At 47.4% G+C, this 22,389-nt stretch overlaps 2 protein-coding genes across 2 annotated transcripts in view; both read left to right on the top strand.

Moving 5' to 3' along the window:
• LOC141213689 (uncharacterized) overlaps positions 1-22,389 on the top strand; it is a 316,710-nt gene that overhangs the window by 237,216 nt on the left and 57,105 nt on the right. The window lies entirely within an intron of this gene.
• LOC141213671 (dynein axonemal heavy chain 12-like) overlaps positions 895-22,389 on the top strand; it is a 21,949-nt gene continuing 454 nt past the window's right edge. Inside the window, exons 1-6 of the mRNA XM_073665270.1 lie at positions 895-982; positions 10,920-11,104; positions 11,396-11,517; positions 12,653-12,935; positions 17,486-17,603; positions 22,308-22,389. The exon at positions 22,308-22,389 is cut by the window's right edge and continues 454 nt beyond it. Of these exons, the coding sequence (XP_073521371.1) occupies positions 10,964-11,104; positions 11,396-11,517; positions 12,653-12,935; positions 17,486-17,572 (633 nt within the window). The 5' untranslated portion in view covers positions 895-982; positions 10,920-10,963 and the 3' untranslated portion in view covers positions 17,573-17,603; positions 22,308-22,389. The remainder of the gene's footprint in view (positions 983-10,919; positions 11,105-11,395; positions 11,518-12,652; positions 12,936-17,485; positions 17,604-22,307) is intronic.

Below are 22,389 nucleotides of genomic sequence, written 5' to 3'. Positions count from 1 at the left end.
TATCCCCTGGTTATCTCATTAATATCAGATTTGTGGTGGTCCGGCACGTGTCACCTCCACTAATCAGCTGTTTGCAGCTTCGGTCGAGATCAGATGTAAACATTGTTGAGGAGCTGAGCATCACAGCTCTGGTCACTGTGTAGTGGCCGCTCCCTGGTGCTGCAGATCAGCTCCTATTACATGAATATTAGCTGATCTGCAGGACCCGCAGTACAGTGAATGGAGCGGTGATGTTCAATCTTCACACTATTTACATCTGAGCGCTGCAATCAGCTGATGGGTAGAGCCGGTGCCGCGTGTCGGAGCCCACCGATCTGATATTGATAACCCATCCCCAGGATAAATCATCATTATTATACTACTGGAAACTCCATTAATGGATTGTCTGGGATTAATAACACGAGCCCCTTCTTTAAGAAAAAACAGTCCCTAACTGGTCACAGGATAAATGTGGGATTTCAGGTCACCCATTTACTGCAATGCAGCTGGCAATGCCACCCAGCGGATCTAAGCAAGTCCCGGGGCCTCAACAATATACAGCCAGTGCCCGAGTATAGGATGGAAGATTAAAAAAAATCTTCAAAAATGTATTTTGTATGAGGCATACATCAAAAATACAGGCAATGCTTTTCCTGACAACACTGAGTTTTATAATGTGGAAAAAAACGTTTTAAATAAACACTGTGTGAACATAACCCTAACTGCATTGTGACTGTGTATATACATATATAAGCTGCCCCTCCCCCACCATGTGAGCATTCTCAGCGCGTACTGACCAATGCTGTCCACCAGGTGGCATCAGCAGGAAATTACAGCGATGAGACAAGCACTGCATGACAGCCCCGCCCCAATCTGCCCTATACCAGACACGCCCCCTACCAACGCCCCGCCTCCACTGCCATGACAACCGAATTATTTAATGGCAGAAAGAGAGACCTTATATGAGCAGAGAAGTAGCGGCCGGAGCGCGGGGTCCGCACAGGTGAGCGCCCCCTATAACACAGTGTATGTACTGCACGTCAGCTCTATGGCAGACTGTCACCTGTGCTGGATCCAGGACGTGTTACACTTATATCTGTACAGAGACACAGAGGACGCAGCGGGGCCCTGTCGCCAGATATATATATATATGTGTGTGTGTGTGTATATACAGTATATATGTGTATGTATATGCTGTATTACTGTATATATGTGTGTGTGTGTGTATATACAGTATATATGTGTATGTATATGCTGTATTACTGTATATATGCGTGTATATATGTACTAGCTATTGAACCCGTTCTACGCCCGGGTGGCGAGCATTTTTATTGGTATATGGTCTCCCATCCTGGTATTTGTGCTGCCCCCATCCTATTGTGGTATGCATGGTCCCTCCACCCCCCAATCCTGGTATACATGGCACACCTCATTCCCCAATCATGGTATGTATGGTCCCCTCACCCCCCAACCCTGGTATGCATGGCACACCTCACCCCCCAATCATGGTATGTATGGTCCCCTCACCCCCCAATCCTAGTATGCATGGCACACCTCATTCCCCAATCCTGGTATGCATGGTCCCCTCACCTCCCAATCCTGGTATACATGGCACCCCTCACCCCCCAATCCTGGTATGCATGGCACCCCTCACCCCCAATCCTGGTATACATGGCACCCCTCATTCCCCAATCCTGGTATGCATGGCACCCCTCATTCCCCAATCCTGGTATGCATGGCACCCCTCATTCCCCAATCCTGGTATACATGGCACCCATCACCCCCCAATCCTGGTATGCATGGTCCCCTCACCCCCCAATCCTGGTATGCATGGTCCCCTCACCCCCCAATCCTGGTATGCATGGTCCCCTCACCCCCCAATCCTGGTATACATGGCACCCCTCATTCTCCAATCCTGGTATGCATGGCACCCCTCACCCCCAATCCTGGTATACATGGCACTCCTCATCCCCCAATCCTGGTATACATGGTCCCCTCACCCCTCAATTCTGGTATACATGGCATCCCTCATTCCCCAATCCTGGTATACATGGCACCCCTCACCCCCTAATTCTGGTATGCATGGTCCCCTCACCCCCCAATCCTGGTATGTATGGTCCCCTCACCCCCCAATTCTGGTATACATGGCATCCCTCATTCCCCAATCCTGGTATGCATGGTCACCTCACCTCCCAATCCTGGTATACATGGCACCCCTCACCCCCCAATCCTGGTATGCATGGCACCCCTCACCCCCAATCCTGGTATACTTGGCACCCCTCATTCCCCAATCCTGGTATGCATGGCACCCCTCACCCCCAATCCTGGTATGCATGGCACCCCTCATTCCCCAATCCTGGTATGCATGGCACCCCTCATTCCCCAATCCTGGTATGCATGGCACCCCTCATCCCCAATCCTGGTATGCATGGTCCCCCCCCAATTCTGGTATACATGGCACCCCTCAGCCCCAATCCTGGTATGCATGGTCCCCTCACCCCCCAATTCTGGTATACATGGTACCCCTCACCCCCAATCCTGGTATGCATGGTACCCCCTCATCCCTATTCTGGTATCTATGGTACCCCCTCACATCCCCAATCCTGGTATGCATGGTACCCCTCATCCCTATCCTGATATGCATGGCACCCCTCACCCCCAATCCTGTTATGCATGGCGCCCCTCACCCCCAATCCTGTTATGCATGGTCCCCTCACCCCCAATCCTGTTATGCATGGTCCCCTTACCCCCCAATCCTGATATGCATGGCACCCCTCACCCCCCAATCCTGGTATGGATAGTCCCCTCACCCGCCAATCCTGGTATGTATGGTCCTCTCACCCCCCAATCCTGGTATGTATGGCACTCCTCACCCCCCAATCCTGGTATGTATGGCACCCCTCATCCCTATCATGCTACACACACATACAAGAAAATAAACACTTATACTCACCTTTCTTCCCTGTGCTCCAGCGCTGTTTCCCGTTCTGCTGGAGGCCGGGGGAGGAGTGCGGCGCCGAAGTACGCGTGTGCTCATACCACGCTGTCCGGCTCCATTTTGCTGAAGACACATTGCAAATGTGTCTTCAGTAAAATGGCGCCGGATAGCGCTATGCGCATGTGCCGATTTCAATGCCTCCCTCTTCCCCCGGACTCCGGACCGAACAGAAGCGCCGCGGTAGCGCTCATCCCGGTCAGGTAAGTATGTAAGTATGGCACCAGAGATCGCGGTATGTGTTCAGTGTATACGCATACCGTGATCTCCAGCACCATACACTCCTCTTACCTGTAACGGCTCCATGCGTTCTTCAGTCTGGAGCCAGACTGTGCAGGCGTGTCGCACTAGCGCAGACTATAAAGGCTTCAGACAGAGGGACGCTTGTAGCGTTATATTATAGATACTCTATATGTATGTATATATATATATGTATACTGTATATGTGTATATGCATACTGTATGTATATATATATGTATACTGTATATGGGTGTGTATATATGTATACTGTATATGGGTGTGTATATGTATACTGTATATGGGTGTGTATATATGTATACTGTATGTGTGTGTATATATATGTATACTGTATATGTGTGTGTATATCTATACTGTGTATATATGTATACTGTATATGGGTGTGTATATATGTATACTGTATATAGGTGTATATATATGTATACTGTAGATGTGTGTATATGTATACTGTATATGGGTGTATATATGTATGCTGTATGTGTGTGTATATATATATGTACAGTGCTGGCCAAAAGTATTGGCACCCCTGCAATTCTGTCAGATAATACTCAGTTTCTTCCTGAAAATGATTGCAATCACAAATTCTTTGGTATTATTATCTTCATTTAATTTGCTTGCAAGGAAAAACACAAAAGAGAATGAAGCAAAAATAAAATCATTGATCATTTCACACAAAACTCCAAAAATGGGCCGGACAAAAGTATTGGCACCCTCAGCCTAATACTTGGTTGCACAACCTTTAGCCAAAATAACTGCGAACAACCGCTTCCGGTAACCATCAATGAGTTTCTTACAATGCTCTGCTGGAATTGTAGACCATTCTTCTTTGGCAAACTTGTAGTGAGCTGGCCGTCTCTGGCTGTTCTGTGATAATTGATATAGAGCCTGTTACAGAAGTGATTACACAGAATGATGTTGCCACCTTGTGGCCAGAGGTTGCACCTGCGCAGGGTGTGATGACAGAGAAAAAGACTGAGCCTCCTGTGTCCCGCCCTAGAGAGTCACGTGACCAAAGTGGGAAGCAGGAAAAAGCGCGCGCAGAGTCTGCTGTGGTCTGTGAAAAGAGCCAGGACGGTGTGCAGGCCCTCGTGTGTGGCGCAGGAGAGACTCTCAACGTGATTTCTTCTATCTGACACCATATCCTCGGAGCCTTCCCCAGCTCCTGCACTGCTGAAGGATTCAGCTGTTACACTCCCTGCTACTGGAGTGTGGACTACATAAGGGGACCCACCAGAGCTTCTATCCGGATCAGAGAGACTGTAAGCGGGACCTCTGGCGAGAGGCCGAAGTATCCCTTCCTTTGTTTCCGCGAATTCTGCTGTTCCTGTTTTTTTTCCGGCTGGGACGCCTTCCTGCAAAGACAGACAGGCCTGCGACGGGGGACACATCCTTCTGGAGTAAAGGACTGGTAACGTGTGAGTAGGGACAGTGAGGGTCAGCTTATCAGTACACGTTATTACTGTGCATATTTACGGTTGTCATTTATTGTTTTTTTTTCTTTGCTGTGTTAAAAATGTATGCGAGTAAAGATACGGTTGTCAAGATAGAGTCTGTGTGTGGGGATCTTGCTGGGCCAGATCATAGATACCAATGCGCGGCCTTGCCCGCGGTCACTTCAAACTGCTCCAGGTCCCTGATATTTGAAGGGAGCCTTCTCCAAACTGCCATTTTGCGATCTCTCCACAGGTGTTCTGTGGGATTCAGGTCTGGACTCATTGCTGGCCACCTTAGAAGTCTCCAGTGCTTTCTCTAAAACCATTTTATAGTGCTTTTGGAAGTGTGTTTTGGGTCATTGTCCTGCTGGAAGACCCATGACCTCTGAGGGAAACCCAGCTTTCTCACACTGGGCCCTACATTATGCTGCAAAATTTGTTGGTAGTCTTCAGACTTCATAATGCCATGCACACGGTCAAGCAGTCCAGTGCCAGAGGCAGCAAAGCAACCCCAAAACATCAGGGAACCTCCGCCATGTTTGACTGTAGGGACCGTGTTCTTTTCTTTGAATGCCTCTTTTTTTTTCCTGTACACTCTATGTTGATGCTTTTTCCCAAAAAGCTCTACTTTTGTCTCATCTGACCAGAGAACATTCTTCCAAAACGTTTTAGGCTTTCTCAGGTAAGTTTTGGCAAACTCCAGCCTGGCTTTTTTATGTCTCGGGGTAAGAAGTGGGGTCTTCCTGGGTATCCTACCATACAGTCCCTTTTCATTCAGACGCCAACGGATAGTACGGGTTGACACTGCTGTACCCTCGGACTGCAGGGCAGCTTGAACTTGTTTGGATGTTAGTCGAGGTTCTTTATCCACCATCCGCACAATCTTGCGTTGAAATCTCTCGTCAATTTTTTTTTCCGTCCACATCTAGGGAGGTTAGCCACAGTGCCATGGGCTTTACACTTCTTGATGACACTGCGCACGGAAGACACAGGAACATTCAGGTCTTTGGAGATGGACTTGTAGCCTTGAGATTGCTCATGCTTCCTCACAATTTGGTTTCTCAAGTCCTCAGACAGTTCTTTGGTCTTCTTTCTTTTCTCCATGCTCAATGTGGTATACACAAGGACACAGGACAGAGGTTCAGTCAACTTTAATCCATGTTAACTGGCTGCAAGTGTGATTTAGTTATTGCCAACACCTGTTAGGTGCCACAGGTAAGTTACATGTGCTGTTAATTACACGAATTAGAGAAGCATCACATGATTTTTCAAAGGGTGCCAATACTTTTGTTCACCCCCTTTTTTAGGTTTGGTGTGGAATTATATCCAATCTGGCTTTAGGACAATTCTATTTGTGTTTTTTTCATTGAAGACAAATTAAATGAAGAGAATAATACCAAAGAATTTGTGATTGCAATCATTTTCAGGAAGAAATTGAGCATTATCTGACAGAATTGCAGGGGTGCCAATACTTTTGGCCAGCACTGTATACTGTATATGGGCGTGTGTATATATATATGTATACTGGTATGTGTGTGTATATGTGTGTATATATGTATACTGTATATGTGTGTATATATGTATACTGTATATGGGTGTATATATATGTATACTGTATATGTGTGTGTATATATGTATACTGTATATGTGTGAATATATGTATACTGTATATGTGTGTATATATGTATACTGTATATGGGTGTGTATATATATATATACAGTATATGGGTGTGTATATATATATATACAGTATATGGGTGTGTATATATATATACTGTATACTGGGTGTGTATATATGTATACTGTATAAGTGTGTATATATATGTATACTGTATATGGGTGTATATATATGTATACTGGTATATGTGTGTATATATGTATACTGTATATGGGTGTATATATGCATACTGTATATGTGTGTATATATGTATACTGTATATGTGTGTATATATATGTATACTGTATATGGGTGTGTATATATGTATACTGTATATGTGTGTATATGTATACTGTATATGGGTGTATATATGTATGCTGTATGTGTGTGTATATATATGTATACTGTATATGGGTGTATATATGTATACTGGTATATGTGTGTATATATGTATACTGTATATGTGTGTATATATGTATACTGTATGTGGGTGTATATATATGTATACTGTATATGGGTGTGTGTATATGTATACTGTATATGTGTGTATATATGTATACTGTATATGTGTGTGTATATGTATACTGTATATGGGTGTGTATATATGTATACTGTATATGTGTGTATATATATGTATACTGTATATGGGTGTGTATATATGTATACTGTATATGGGTGTATATATGTATACTGTATATGTGTGTATATATGTATACTGTATATGTGTGTATATATATGTATACTGTATATGGGTGTGTATATATGTATACTGTATATGTGTGTATATATATGTATACTGTATATGGGTGGATATATACAGTACAGACCAAAAGTTTGGACACACCTTCTCATTTAAAGATTTTTCTGTATTTTCATGACTATGAAAATTGTACATTCACACTGAAGGCATCAAAACTATGAATTAACACATGTGGAATTATATACTTAACAAAAAAGTGTGAAACAACTGAAAATATGTCTTATATTCTAGGTTCTTCGGAGTAGCCACCTTTTGCTTTGATGACTGCTTTGCACACTCTTGGCGTTCTCTTGATGAGCTTCTAGAGGTAGTCACCGGAAATGGTCTTCACCTCACAGGTGTGCCCTGTCAGGTTTAATATGATAAAGTGCTTTATTCTTTGTCGGGTCCAGGGGTCCTGTAGAATGTGAATCCCTGAGGAACAGCGTATCCTTGGCTTGTGCCAAGACAGAAGAAAAGTTGCTGAACACTTGGTACCCCAAAGTGATCAATCTATTTGCCAATCAAGATGCCCTGCAGTTGATTAATGCGGACAAATTGGATTCCTTTTATAACTGCATCTCGACTAGCGGGGTGCCTCAAGGGTCTGTCTTGGGCCCTATATTATTTAATATACTTATTAATGATCTAGTGGAAGGGTTGCATAGTAAAATAGCAATATTTGCAGATGATACTAAACTTTGTAACGTAGTTAATACAGATGAGGATAGGGCACAGCTACAGGAGGATTTAGATAAATTGGGGAGTTGGGCCAAAAAATGGCAAATGGGGTTCAATGCCGATAAATGTAAGGTCATGCACATGGGAAAGAAAAACAGCAGTCACCCATACATATTAAATGGGAAACCGTTGGGGAAATCTGACATGGAGAAGGACCTGGGCGTCTTGGTTAACAGCAAATTAAATTGGAGTGCCCAGTGTCAGGCAGCAGCTGCGAAGGCAAATAGAGTCATGGCATGCATCAGAAGAGGAATAGGGGCATATGATGAGAACATTGTTCTTCCTCTGTATAAAGCGCTGGTAAGGCCGCACTTAGAATATTGTGCACAGTTCTGGGCTCCGGTACTCAGGAAAGACATATTGGAGCTAGAGAGGGTACAAAGGAGGGCGACTAAGGTAATAAAGGGAATGGAGGGACTAGAATACCCAGAGAGGTTGTCCAAATTAGGCCTATTTACGTTGGAAAAGAGAAGGCTTAGGGGAGACCTCATAAACATGTATAAATACATCAGGGGGCTGTACAGAGATCTCTCCCATGACCTGTTTATACCAAGGATGGTGACAAAGACGAGGGGGCACACTATGCGTCTGGAGGAAAGGAGGTTCCTGCACCAGCATAGAAGGGGATTCTTTACGGTCAGAGCTGTGAGACTCTGGAATTCTCTGGGAGAGGAAGTGGTGATGTCCAACTCACTTAATGAGTTCAAGAGAGGACTGGACGCCTTTCTTGAGAACAATAAAATTACATCTTATGCTTAGTGATAGTTAATTAATCCAGGGATTTAATCTGACTGCCAGATTGGAGTCGGGAAGTGAATTTTTCCTCAATGATGTAAATTGGCCTATACCGCATGTTTTTTTTTTGCCTTCCCCTGGATCAACGCTGCGGAATAGCTGCAGTGCACAAGAAATAGGCTGAACTGGATGGACGCTTGTCTTTTTTCGGCCTTTTAAACTATGTAACTATGTAACTATGTAACTATGTAACACTTATGTCCAAGCAGGTAAAGGCGGCTGCAAGATCCGTGATATATAAGGATTCATGTTCATTATTGTATCTCTGGATCAGACATAGACTCAGAGTGATACAACTAAATAGACCCTATAGGGGTAAAGTTGGCATATCCGGGGGGAAATATATCCCAGATTTGCCAAACTGAGCCAACTCATGAAACACATGGGTACATAGGCGAAGAAAGAGTTAATTGGCGTAAAAAATATAAATTTTTATTCCATCAAGTTAAAAAACGTACATAGTAAAAAGAGAAATGACATAATACGGATAGTATAAAGACACTAATTAGATTACCAATGTAGCAAGATATGTTACAAAGTATACATATATGGTCACGCATATGGTCACAGTGGGACATGAGCAATATAGATAATATAGCATAAGGTTAGTATATCAAGACAATCCAATGAGTGTAATAATATATCAAAAAGTAATCCATAAGTATTCCATAGTCATTGGATTTACACTTGCCATATGCATCAGGTATCCATCTAAATAATGCTCCTGCCCACAAATAATCAGATACATGTCACATAAAACATTTTTTAAGGTAGTCTCTTACCACAAAGAGTGCCAAAAAGGAGGGTAAAGTGCATAAAGGAACGCAAAGTGGCAGAGTGGTATTCCCATCTCATATATTTATGGCACTTCCACAGTCTGAGGACGCACATTCGGCTGAAGTATATTGCTGCGCAGGGACATGCCGGGTCCCTGAGCTGCAATGCATGCCGCCAGCCAATCAAAGGCCAGTAGCTGATGTCGGCGTGCCAGTCACGAGCGACGCATGGAAGTGACGTCATGCGCTGCCCTTGCCGGCACACTGAAATCAGCTACAGAAGAAGACGCCGCATGTCGTGGGAGCGCAGGAAGGTAAGAAGAATCATTTATTTTTGTTTATTTAATGTATTAGAAAAGAACGACAGAACATTATACCAGGAAAGGGCCAAGGATGGGGAGCATTAGACAAGGAAGGGGCTCAGGGTGGGGAGAATTAGACAAGGAAGGGGCCCAGGATGGGGAGCATTATATAAAGAAGGGGCCCAGGATGGGGAACATTATACAAGGAAAGGGCCCAGGATAGGGAGCATTATACCAGAATGGGGGTCATTATACCATGACATGGGCCAGGATGAAGGACATTACACCAGGAAGGGCACAAGGATGGAGGTCATTATACCAGAATGGGGCCTAGGATGGGGGACAGGATACCAGGATGGAGGACATTGTTATAGGATGGGGGACATTGTACCAGGATTGGGGACATTGTTACAGGAAGGGGCCAGGATGGGGGACATTATTACAGTAAGAGGCCCAGGAACAAGGACATTATACCAGGAAGGAGCCCAGGATTGGGACGTTATTGCTGAAAGGGGCTCAGGATGGGGGGTATTATACACAGAAGGTGGATATTATAACAGGAAGAGGCCCAGGATCGGGGATATTATAACAGGAAGGGGCGCAGGATGGGGAACATTATACCAGGAAGGGGCCTAGAATGAGAGACATTATTATAGGATGGGGCTACAATGGGAAACATCCAAGGCAGGGACGAACACGCGCATCATTATCGGATCTAGAATGCTACAAGGGCCCATACATCTGACCAACATGCTGGTGGGGGCCCAGGTCCAAATTTTGCACATCTGCAGGAACATGGCATATGGCTTAACAGTATGTCATATGTTGGGAAGGGGTTAAGCTACAGCACATTACATAGCCTCTTGCAGCTATATCAATGGAAAAATTAAAAAATGTATGGGTTTTTGAAGAAGGGAAGGAAAAAATGCAAAACAAAAAATTATCCGGTCCTGAAGGGATTAAGGAGTTCCCACCCACAGTAAATGTTGTCACTCAGCTTAAAATCTTCACTTGCTTATTAGCAGAAGCTAAGGTTTCATTAGGATCTCCGAGGCTAAAGTTACATGCGGCTCCAGCTTACATGTAAAGGGGATGGTATCAAGGAGTCTCACCAAACTTTCCCTACAAATGTCCAACAATTCAGAATTCATATCCATTGATAATTTATCTTCTAAAATGATAGCATTTTTTTTCTATCCTTTTCATTTTATGTGTAATTAACTTTTTGCTCTCCTCCTTTAAGCAATGGGAGGAACGACTGATAAGGATCCAGGAAACCATTGATGAATGGCTGAAGGTGCCGACCCAGTGGCTTTAATCTTCTCTTCTGAGGACATCATGCAGCAAATGCCTGAAGAAGGACGCTTATTCCAGACTGTGGACAGAAACTGGAGAGAGATCATGAAACATTGCGTTAAAGACCCGAAGGTAAATGGATGCTTCATGGTGGACTGATACAAGAAAGCACGGTCATCTTGCATCCAGGATTGATGTTTTCCAAGAGTCCGTGTCCTGATGCTTCCATCACAAGGATCCCGGGTTATGGGGCTCCGCACTGCCTGGACTCCAGCCTCCCGCATCTTCTATTTTCTATCCAAATAGGTTCTAATTTTTCTTTTAATATAAACTATTGGCACAATAGTCAATGAATGTGACCTTTTTTCAGTCTCTATAACTATATAATGGAATCTTACTTATGGGCTATCTACTTTGTTTTAGGTTTTAAGCGCCACTTCTCTGACCGGACTTCTGGAGAAACTTCAGGACAGCAATGTGCTTCTGGATAAAATCATGAAAGGGCTGAATGCCTATCTGGAGAAGAAGAGGCTTTTTTTCCCACGGTATAGTCCTTTCACTTGTTGCAATGATTGTATATATTCCTTAAATATTTTTTTTTCTTATTTAAACGCATTGAAATCATTTTTGTAATTGGATTTCATTAATAATTTTGCACTGTTTGCCTTCTATTGGCTCTGTGTTGCGCTGGCTATTGGACTTATTTTTAATCTGTCTTTTTTCAGCTCCTCTTAGCCGATTTATGACCACAGATCACATCAAAGCTGAATGTGCAGGAAACAAAAAGCCTAACGGTGCAACATTTTTAATGAAACTGAATTGTCGCAAATACTCGCAATTAAATGGGTATTCCCATCTCCAAGATCCTATCCCAATATGTAGTAGGCGTAGTAATAATAATAATATTAGCAAATACCTCCAATTAGAAGTGTAGTATAGTTCTTCTGATTCACTATGTCGCTTTCCCCATGTGCAAGGCATTGCAGTAGCTTCGGTATCCATGGTTACGACCACTCATATAGTGACAGTTATTTGCTAGTGGTCGTAACCTAAGCTACTGCAATGCCCTGCACATGGGGTAAGCGACAAAACAAATCAGAAGAACTATACTAAACTTCTAATTGGAGGTATTTGCTAATATTATTATTATTACGCATACTACATATTGGGGTAGAATCCTGGAGATGGGAATACACATTTCAGTTAAATAAAAAAAAGTTCCCAAAGCTGGATAGCCCCTTTAAGCTAACCATACGCATGAGATATGAGATACCCGTGGTCTGAATGGTTATTTGGCTATTTCTCCTGACTCCCACCTATTCTGCTGAACAGTCATGTGGTTTTAATGGGGAGAGAGGAGAAAGTCGGTACTGGACACCTCCGGCAGCGGGTTATCTCCCCTGAGAACCAAAAGACCGGGTATTGAAATCCCATCTGCCCGATCCTTCTGGCCCTGACATCCTCTATCGGGGGAGAGTCAGGAGACCCCCATACACATCAGTGGGTAGGCCGGTCCTGCTGCAATCGTCAGGTTTAAACTATTTTAATCCAATGTGTATGGTGACTGAATCTTTACTTTAAAGCTTTGCTTTTCTATTTTCTCACATAGACACTAATACAAATGGCGCCTGACCCAATACTTTAATGACATCTTTATCATATTGTGCATTTTCGCTTTAGCTTTTTCTTCCTGTCCAACGATGAAATGCTAGAAATTCTCTCTGAGACTAAAGATCCTCTGCGGGTCCAACCACATCTAAAGAAGGGCTTTGAAGGCATAGCAAAGCTGGAGCTCCTTCCTAACCTGGACATCAAAGCCATGTACAGCACCGAGGGGGAACGCGTAGAGCTCATCCAGACCATCTCCACCTCCGAGGCTCGGGGGGCCGTGGAGAAGTGGCTCATCCAAGGGGAAGATGTCATGTTAAGGAGCGTGCATGATGTTATTGCTCGGTCACGAATGGTACGGATCTACCTACAGACCAAAAGCATTAATTGGAACTAATCTAGTCTATATATATAATCGTCTTATCCCGTCTGTCTGTCTGTCTGTGTGTCTGTCTGTCCAGGAAATCCCGCGTCGCTCATTGGTCCGGCAGCGGCCAATCAGCGCCGGGGGATTTCTAAAAAAAGATGGCGGCCGTTAGCGGCTCATCTGCGGGACGGAGCTGAGCGGCGATGCAGCCGGGAGATGACCGGCGCAAGGCGCTCATCTCCCGGCCGGCAACAGCAGAAGGAACCCGACCGACGGACCCGTCTGCGGGATGGAGATGCAGCCGGAAGATGAGCGCCGCGAGGCGCTCATCTCCCGGCCGGTAGCAGCGGAAGGACCGCCGGCATCGCTGACCTCCATGCGGAAGGGAGGACCGGGGAGCGGCGCTGCGGGTCGGGATACTTCTGCTGTGAGCGCCCGCTATGTCCCGGGTTCTCGCAGCGGAAGTAGCCGCACAGACAGCGCCGCTCCCCGGTCCTCACCAAGACGATTCGATGATTGATCGCGGTCTTCGGACCCGACCAATCACTGATCTTAGCGCAAAACTTAAACACCGCTGTGCTGATTGGTCGCCGACGCTGCCCGCGACCAATCACCGATCTTGGCTCCACATTTAAACACCGCTGTGGTGATTGGTCGCGGCGATATTTAAATTTGGCGCCAAAATCGGTGATTGGTCGCGGCCGATATTTCAATTTGGCGCCCAAATCGGTGATTGGTCGCGGTCAGCGTCCGCGACCAATCAGCACAATAGTGTTTAACTTTGGCGCCAAGATCAGTCATTGGTCGCGGGCCAAGACAGCGACCAATCACCGATTTGTGCGGCACTTTTAAATAGCGTCTGTGACCAATTGGATGTCAGCGCCACTCCCCGGTCCTCCCTTCACACCCTAGCCGCATGGATGTCAGCGCCGCTCCCCGGTCCTCCCTTCACACCCTAGCCGCATGGATGTCAGCTGCCTGTGCGGATACTTCCGCTCCGAGAACCCGGGACATGAGCGGGCGCTCGCAGCAGAAGTATCTGGACTCGCAGCGCCGCTCCCCGGTCCTCCCTTCACACCCTAGCCGCTGATGTCCCCACTGTATCCGCATGGTCTTACAAAGGTCCGGACATTTGTGTTAAAAATCGCTGATTGGTCGCTGGCGCTGCCCGCGACCAATCACCGATTTGGGCGCCAAATTTAAATATCAGCCGCGACCAATCAGCACAGCGGTGTTTAAATGTGGAGCCAAGATCGGTGATTGGTCGCGGCCGATATTTAAATTTGGCGCCCAAATCGGTGATTGGTCGCGGGCAGCGCCAGCGACCAATCAGCGATTTTTAACACAAATGTCCGGACCTTTGTAACACCATGCGGATACTGTGGGGACATCAGCGGCTAGGGTGTGAAGGGAGGACCGGGGAGCGGCGCTGCGGGTCGGGATACTTCTGCTCCGAGCGCCCGCTCATGTCCCGGGTTCTCGGAGCGGAAGTATCCGCACAGGCAGCGCCGCTGACATCCATGCGGCTAGGGTGTGAAGGGAGGAACGGGGAGCGGCGCTGACATCCAATTGGTCGCGGACGCTATTTAAAAGTGCCGCACAAATCGGTGATTGGTCGCGGTCTTGGCCCACAACCAATCACGGATCTTGCCACAAAAGTTAAACACTACGGTGCTGATTGGTCGCGGACGCTGACAGCGACCAATCACCGATTTTGGCGCCACATTCAAATATCGGCCGCGACCAATCACCGATCTTGGCTCCACATTTAAACACCGCTGTGCGGATTGGTCGCGGACGCTATTTAAATGTGGCACCAAAATCGGTGATTGGTCGCACCCAGCGTCGGCGACCAATCAGCACAGCGGTGTTTAAATGTGGAGCCAAGATCGGTGATTGGTCGCGGCCGATATTTGAATGTGGCGCCCAAATCGGTGATTGGTCGCTGTCAGCGTCCGCGACCAATTAGCACCGTAGTGTTTAACTTTGGCCGCAAGATCAGTGATTGGTTGCGGGCCAAGTCGGCGACCAATCACCGATTTGTGCGGCACATTTAAATAGCGGCCGCGACCAATTGGATGTCAGCGCCGCTCCCCGGTGCTCCCTTCACGCCCTAGCCGCATGGATGTCAGCGGCGCTGCCTGTGCGGATACTTCCGCTCCGAGAACCCGGGACATGAGCGGGCGCTCGCAGCAGAAGTATCCCCACCCGCAGCGCCGCTCCCCGGTCCTCCCTTCACACCCTAGCCGCTGATGTCCCCACAGTATCCGCATGGTGTTACAAAGGTCCGGACATTTGTGTTAAAAATCGCTGATTGGTCGCTGACGCTGCCGCCGACCAATCACCGATTTAGGCGCCAAATTTAAATATCGGCCGCGACCAATCACCGATCTTGGCTCAACATTTAAACACCGCTGTACTGATTGGTCGCGGACGCTATTTAAATGTGCCGCCAAAATTGGTGATTGGTCGCGCACAGCGTCGGCGACCAATCAGCACAGCGGTGTTTGAATTTGCCGCCAAGATCGGTGATTGGTCGCGGCCAGCGCCAGCGACCAATCAGCGATTTTTAACACAGATGTCCTGACCTTTGTAACACCATGCGGATACTGTGGGGACATCAGTGGCTAGGGTGTGAAGGGAGGACCGGGGAGCGGCGCTGCGAGTCCGGATACTTCTGCTGCGAGCGCCCGCTCATGTCCCAGGTTCTTGCAGCGGAACTATCCGCACAGGCAGCGGCGCTGACATCCATGCGGCTAGGGTGTGAAGGGAGGACCGGGGAGCGGCGCTGACATCCAATTGGTCGCGGCCGCTATTTAAATTTAAATGTGGCGCCAAAATCGGTGATTGGTCGCGCCCAGCGTTGGCGACCAATCAGCACAGCGGTGTTTAAATGTGGAGCCAAGATCGGTGATTGGTCACGGCCGATATTTAAAATTGGCGCCCAAATCGGTGATTGGTCGCGGGCAGCGCCAGCGACCAATCAGCGATTTTGAACACAAATGTCCGGACCTTTGTAACACCCTGCGGATACTGTGGGGACATCAGCGGCTAGGGTGTGAAGGGAGGACCGGGGAGCGGCGCTGCGGGTCGGGATACTTCTGCTCCGAGCGCCCGCTCATGTCCCGGGTTCTCGCAGCGGAAGTAGCCGCACAGGCAGGGGCGCTCCCCTGTCCTCTCTAATACGATTCCGCTCCCCGCTCCTCACCAATACGATTCGCTGATTGGTCGCGCTCTCCACACCCGACCAATCAGTGATCTTGGCGCTAAAGTTAAACACCGCTCTGCTGATTGGTCGCGTCCGCTGCCCGCAACCAATCACCGATTTGGGCGCCACATTTAAATAGCGGCCGCGACCATTCACCGATCTTGCCGCCACATTTAAACACTGCTGTGCTGATTGGACGCGGACGCCGGACGCGTCCAATCAACGAGATTGGCGCCAAATTTAAGCAACGCTCTGCTGATTGATCGCGTTCGCTGGCCGAGATCAATCAGCAGTATTGGCGCAAAATTTAAACAACGCTCTGCTGATTGGTCGCGGTTGTCGGCCGTGACCAGTCAGCAGTATTGGCGCCAAATTTAAACCTCACTCTGCTGATTGGTCGCAACCACCGGCCGCGACCAATCTGCGTTTTTGGTGCCAAATTTAAACAACGCTCTGCTGACTGGTCACGGTCGCCGGCCGAGACCAATCAGCAGCATTGGGGCCAAATGTAAACCCCGCTGTGCTGATTGGTCGCGGTCGCCGGCAAAGACCCATCAGCATTATTGGTGCCAAATTTAAACCCTGCTCTGCTGATTGGTCGCAGCCGCCAGCCGCGACTAATCAGCGAGATTGGCGCCAAATTTAAACAACGCTCTGCTGATTGTTCGCTGTCGCCGGCCTCGACCAATCAGCGATTTTGGCGCCAAATTTAAAGAATGCTCTGCTGTTTGGTCACGGCCGGCGACCAATCTGTGATTTTGGCGCCGAATTTAAACCCCGCTCTGCATCGCTCTGCTGATTGGTCGCGGTCGGCGGCCATGACCAGTCAGCAGTATTGGCGCCAAATTTAAACACCGCTCGGCTGATTGGTCGCGACTAATCAGCGATTTTGGTGCCAAATTTAAACACGCTCTCCAGTCCTCACTAACACGGTTCGCTAATTGGTCGCGGCCGCCGCCCGCGACCAATCATCGATATTGCCGCCAAATTTAAACACCGCTTTGCTGATTGGTCGCGGTTGCCGAACGCGACCAATCAGCGATTTTGGCGCCAAATTTAAACACAGCTCTGCTGATTGCACCCGGTCGGCCGCATACCTATTCTAGAATACCCGATGCATTAGAATCGGGCCACCATCTAGTTCTTTTATATTTGTATAAGATTATTTGGCGGCAGTGAATGATTTGTGGATGATGTATCTCTTGCAATAGAGCCAGGTAGCAGATCTTCTACCTGCAATCGGTAGAAATGAATTTGCTAGATAATACTAGTAAGGTTGTCCCTCTCTTAAATGCTTCTGTCAACGTAATTTAACTTTCTTTTTTAAAAGGCATACCCTGCGACTGCAAGAAAAGACTGGGTGAGGGAATGGCCGGGACAGGTCGTGCTCTGTGTGTCTCATGTTCTGGACAAGTGAAGTGCATGAAGCTATCGGCAGTGGCCCGGAGGTACGGCATAAGCTCCTTTACTGATCAAGGTTGCTTCACTATAAACAGTCATGGCCGGAAGTGTTGGCACCCTTGAAGTTGTTCCAGAAAATGAAGTATTTTTCCATAAAAAATTGCATGTGTATTTTCTGTTATACACATGTTTATTTCCTTTGTATGTATTGGAACAACACAAAAAAAGGCAAATTGGATATAATTTCACACAAAACCCCATAAATGGGTCGGACAAAATTGTTGGCATCTTTCCAAAATTGTGGGTAAACAATTTTGTTTCAAGCATGTGATGCTCGTTCAAAGTCACCTGTGGCAAGTAAAAGGTGCGGGCAATATGAAAATCACACCTGAAACCTGATACAAAGGGGAAAAGTTGACTCAGTCTTTGCGTTGTTACGTGCCACACTAAGCTGGGAGAACAGAAAGAGGAGAAGAGAACTGTCTGAGGACTTGAGAACCAAAATTGTTGACTAATATCTTCTTTTTGTGTTGTTCCAATATACACAAATGAAATAAACATGTGAACAACAAAACGTGTAATTGTAATAATTTTCTGGGAGAAATACATATATATACACATTCATAGACAGACTTCATGAGTTCTCCTGCTAATAGACTGTCATACCCAGAGACGCAGCTTATAGGAGTTTCCAGGGGGGGATATACCATTGGTGCAACAGAGGTAAGGGGACCCACATTCACATCCAAAGATGCAAGCAGCTTATTTCACAGTACGTTATTAGACTGCAAAGAGCCCATGTAGTGTTCTTGCCCAGGGGTCTTCTCCTGGGGGTTGCAGTTGTACAGCGGCTCAATATTTTGAAGGTACCCAAAAGGCTCCATAGTATTGTTGGGATTTTGCATTGATTCATGCATCTTGTCTAGAGATGCGCAACTAAATTTGCAGGACCTTGGTCTAAGAGAGCAGGTTAGTAGTCTGTGGCTGTTGGATGGGAGCCTTGCTAACCGCCTCTTACATGCCGGCATCCCTGGCTCCTCTTTTGATTAGCCGGCCAGGCGTGATGTCATTTGTGCCTCACACCACAACTATGACATCGACATCAAAAGAGGAGCCGGAGATGCCGGTTCACGGGGCTCCGGTCCTGCGGCCGTGGAATACTGACCGGACTGTTGGACCAGAGTCCTGCAAATCCATTCGCTCATCTCTACTCTCGTCATATCTACCAATAAGGGAAGACATTGTATGGGATTTCCCATAATACCAGCATAAAATTAATCCATCTGCATTGAGTTTTCCCTGCTGTTTGTAGCAGCGTTTTATAGAGGTACATCTGGGTATTTGGAGCAATTTGCGAGGAGGCAAATTGTCCCAGCAGACTCGCAGCACATTGGGGGCTCTCGTCACCATAGAGGGGCACGCTCGTGACGTGGTCAGGGAAATGATCGAAACAGGTTTGTGCAAACATCATGGCTGGCAGCAAACTTTCCAATACCATGTTCTATTTATTATACACTACATGGAGAAAGGTATTGTGCCCCCTCCACATTACACCTACAGGGGCTTTTATGGCCTCCTATTCTAATCCATATCCAGGATGTTAATATGGAGTCCGTCCCTCTACAGATATCACAGCTCAGTATGCCGAGCACCTTCATACGTTTCACCATATTCCTATGTTCTTTCCATATCTATGTTATGTTCCCCCCTCTTTTCTTTGAGTTTTCATAGGACACAATTGATCTTGTCACAGTAAAGCAATCTTGGGGTGTACTTACAATGACGTCTATGGGGCAGTAGTCATTTCTGCATATTGAGATGGTGGTCCCTATATAGGAATGTTTTGGCATCTGTAGGTGTCGGCATCCCCTGTATATGACTCATTGCCACAATTGATCTTCTTTATAGTCAGTGGTTTGGATGGCCTAGGTGCGGTTTGTAATATTTTCTATCAATGGTGTGTGTGCCCTCCTCTGTGCAGTGTCGTTCTATAACCATGGATGGACTAATAAAGGGGTTTTATGTCAATTCCTTTAATGACCTTTTGTTCGGTTTCTTTGTAGGTATTATGTCATTCTCCGAGTGGTCAGCCATTCTAAGCCTGAGCAGACATATGGCAATGTAATTGATGTGTGCCTGACATTGTTCTTCCCTATGTGGCGGTGACATATTTATGCTGCCATTCTCCAGTATTTGTTCTAATTAATCATCCTAAAGGTGTTTAGTGGGGTTGAGGTTGAGAACGTGTGGGAAACAGTTCTGCTCTTCTATTCCCTTAGGGTTGGAAGCTACAATTGTTTAAAATGTCTTGTGCTGAAGCATTAAGATATCTTTTCACTGGAACTAAGGGGCCTAGACCACCCCCTAAAAACAAGGCCATACCTCCACCACCAAACTGCCCAGCGGGCACAATGCAGTTAATAGGGTAACGTTCTCCTGGCATTCACCAAATCCAGACTCGTCCATCAGATGCCAGATAGAGAAGTGTGATCCGTCACTGCACAGAACAGGTCTCCTCCAGAGTCCTGTGGTGGCGGCTTCACACCACTCCATCCGACGCTCGGCATCGTGCTTGGTGATGTAAGGCTGCATGCAGCTGCTCGGCCATAAAGCTCCAGGCGGGGGCGCAGTGTTTGTGGTGATGTTGTTACCAAAGTAGATCTGGACTCTGCAGTTATGGAGTCAGGAGAGCGTTCTGCCCTCTGCTCCTCAGCACTCAGTGACCCCGCTCTGTAATGTTCTGGGGTCTCCTGAGTTGCTGCAGTTCCTTCCACTCCTTAATAATATCACTCACATGTGATGGGGGAAGATTTAGGAGGGAAGAAATGTAATATCCAGACTTGTTACCCCGGTGGCTCCTATTACAGGACCGCGCTGGTATCAGAGAGCTCTGCACCACCAGCCATTCTGTCATATGTTAGTAACAGCACACCGCATGGGAGGGCGGATGTTATACACCGGGGGGCGTGGGGATTGATGTTATACACTGGTGGGGGGCGAGAGTCTTAATGTTATACAAGGCCGAGGGGCCAGATGTTATACCCTAGTGGTACGAGGGGCTAGATGTTATACTGTCCGAGGGCTGGATGTTATACACTGAGGAGCAAGGGGACGGATATTATATACCGGGGTGAGGGGACGGATATTATACACCGGGGGGCGTGGGGACGGATATTATACACCAGGTGCGAGGGGACGGATATTATACACCAGGTGCGAGGGGACGGATATTATTCACCAGGGGTGAGGGGACGGATATTATACACCAGGGGCGGGGGGACGGATATTATACACCGGGGCGAGGGGACGGATATTATACACCAGGTGCGAGGGGACGGATATTATACACCAGGTGCGAGGGGACGGATATTATACACCAGGTGCGAGGGGACGGATATTATACACCAGGTGCGAGGGGACGGATATTATTCACCAGGTGCGAGGGGACGGATATTATACACCAGGTGCGAGGGGACGGATATTATACACCAGGTGCGAGGGGACGGATATTATACACCAGGTGCGAGGGGACGGATATTATACACCAGGTGCGAGGGGACGGATATTATACACCAGGTGCGAGGGGACGGATATTATACACCAGGTGCGAGGGGACAGATATTATACACCAGGGGCGGGGGGACGGATATTATACACCGGGGCGAGGGGACGGATATTATACACCAGGGGCGAGGGGACGGAAATTATACACCAGGGGCGAGGGGACGGATATTATACACCAGGGGCGGGGGGACGGATATTATACACCGGGGCGAGGGGACGGATATTATACACCGGGGGGCGTGGGGACGGATATTATACACCAGGGGCGAGGGGACGGATATTATACACCAGGTGCGAGGGGACGGATATTATACACCAGGGGTGAGGGGACGGATATTATACACCAGGGGCGAGGGGACGGATATTATACACCAGGGGTGAGGGGACAGATATTATACACCAGGTGCGAGAGGACGGATATTATTCACCAGGGGCGAGGGGACGGATATTATACACCAGGGGCGAGGGGACGGATATTATACACCAGGGGCGGGGGGACGGATATTATACACCGGGGCGAGGGGACGGATATTATACACCGGGGGGGCGAGAGGCCAGATGTTATACACAAGGGGGAGGGAGCGAGGGGACAGATGTTATACACCGGGGCTGGGGGCCGGATGTTATACCCTGGGGGCCGGATATTATGCAAAGAAGGGCTTGGGGTTGGATGTTATACAGTGGGGTTGAGGGGATGGATTTTATACACTGGCGGGGGGGGCGAGGCGATGGATATTATACACCGGGGGGGCGAGAGGCCGGATGTTATACACCAGGGGGAGGGAGCGAGGGGACAGATGTTATACACCGGGGCTGGGGGCCGGATGTTATACCCTGGGGGCCAGATGTTATGCAATGGAGCGCTTGGGGTTGGATGTTATACAGTGGGGTTGAGGGGATGGATTTTATACACTGGCGGGGGGGGGCGAGGGGAGAGATGTTATACTAAACTAGGGGCGAGGGGTGGATGTTATACACCGGGGGAGGCGAGAGGCCGGATTTTATAAACTGGGGGCTGAGAGTCCGGATGTTATACACCGTGGGCAATGGGACTAAATGAAAAAAGCAGAATTCGGTGACTAGGAGTTTTGTCCTATAATGTATGGGCATTTGCCTTCCCTTTAGAAACTCTCCCTTGTGATTCTGCAGTGTCTTAGAGGTTGACTATCTTTTCCTACATTCCTCAGGAGTTTCTCATGAACAGACTTCCGGTGGCTTGCCCAACTCCGCTATTACTGGGAGAATGAGAATGCGAGAGTGCGAATCATC

Source organism: Phyllobates terribilis, unplaced genomic scaffold (genome assembly GCF_046119375.1).
Source record: "Phyllobates terribilis strain yellow unplaced genomic scaffold, ASM4611937v1 Scaffold_207__1_contigs__length_3498100, whole genome shotgun sequence".
In the NCBI taxonomy this organism is placed as follows: domain Eukaryota; kingdom Metazoa; phylum Chordata; class Amphibia; order Anura; family Dendrobatidae; genus Phyllobates; species Phyllobates terribilis.
The sequence above is the reverse complement of the archived record's forward strand: the minus strand, read 5'-3'. Positions and strand labels throughout refer to the sequence as shown.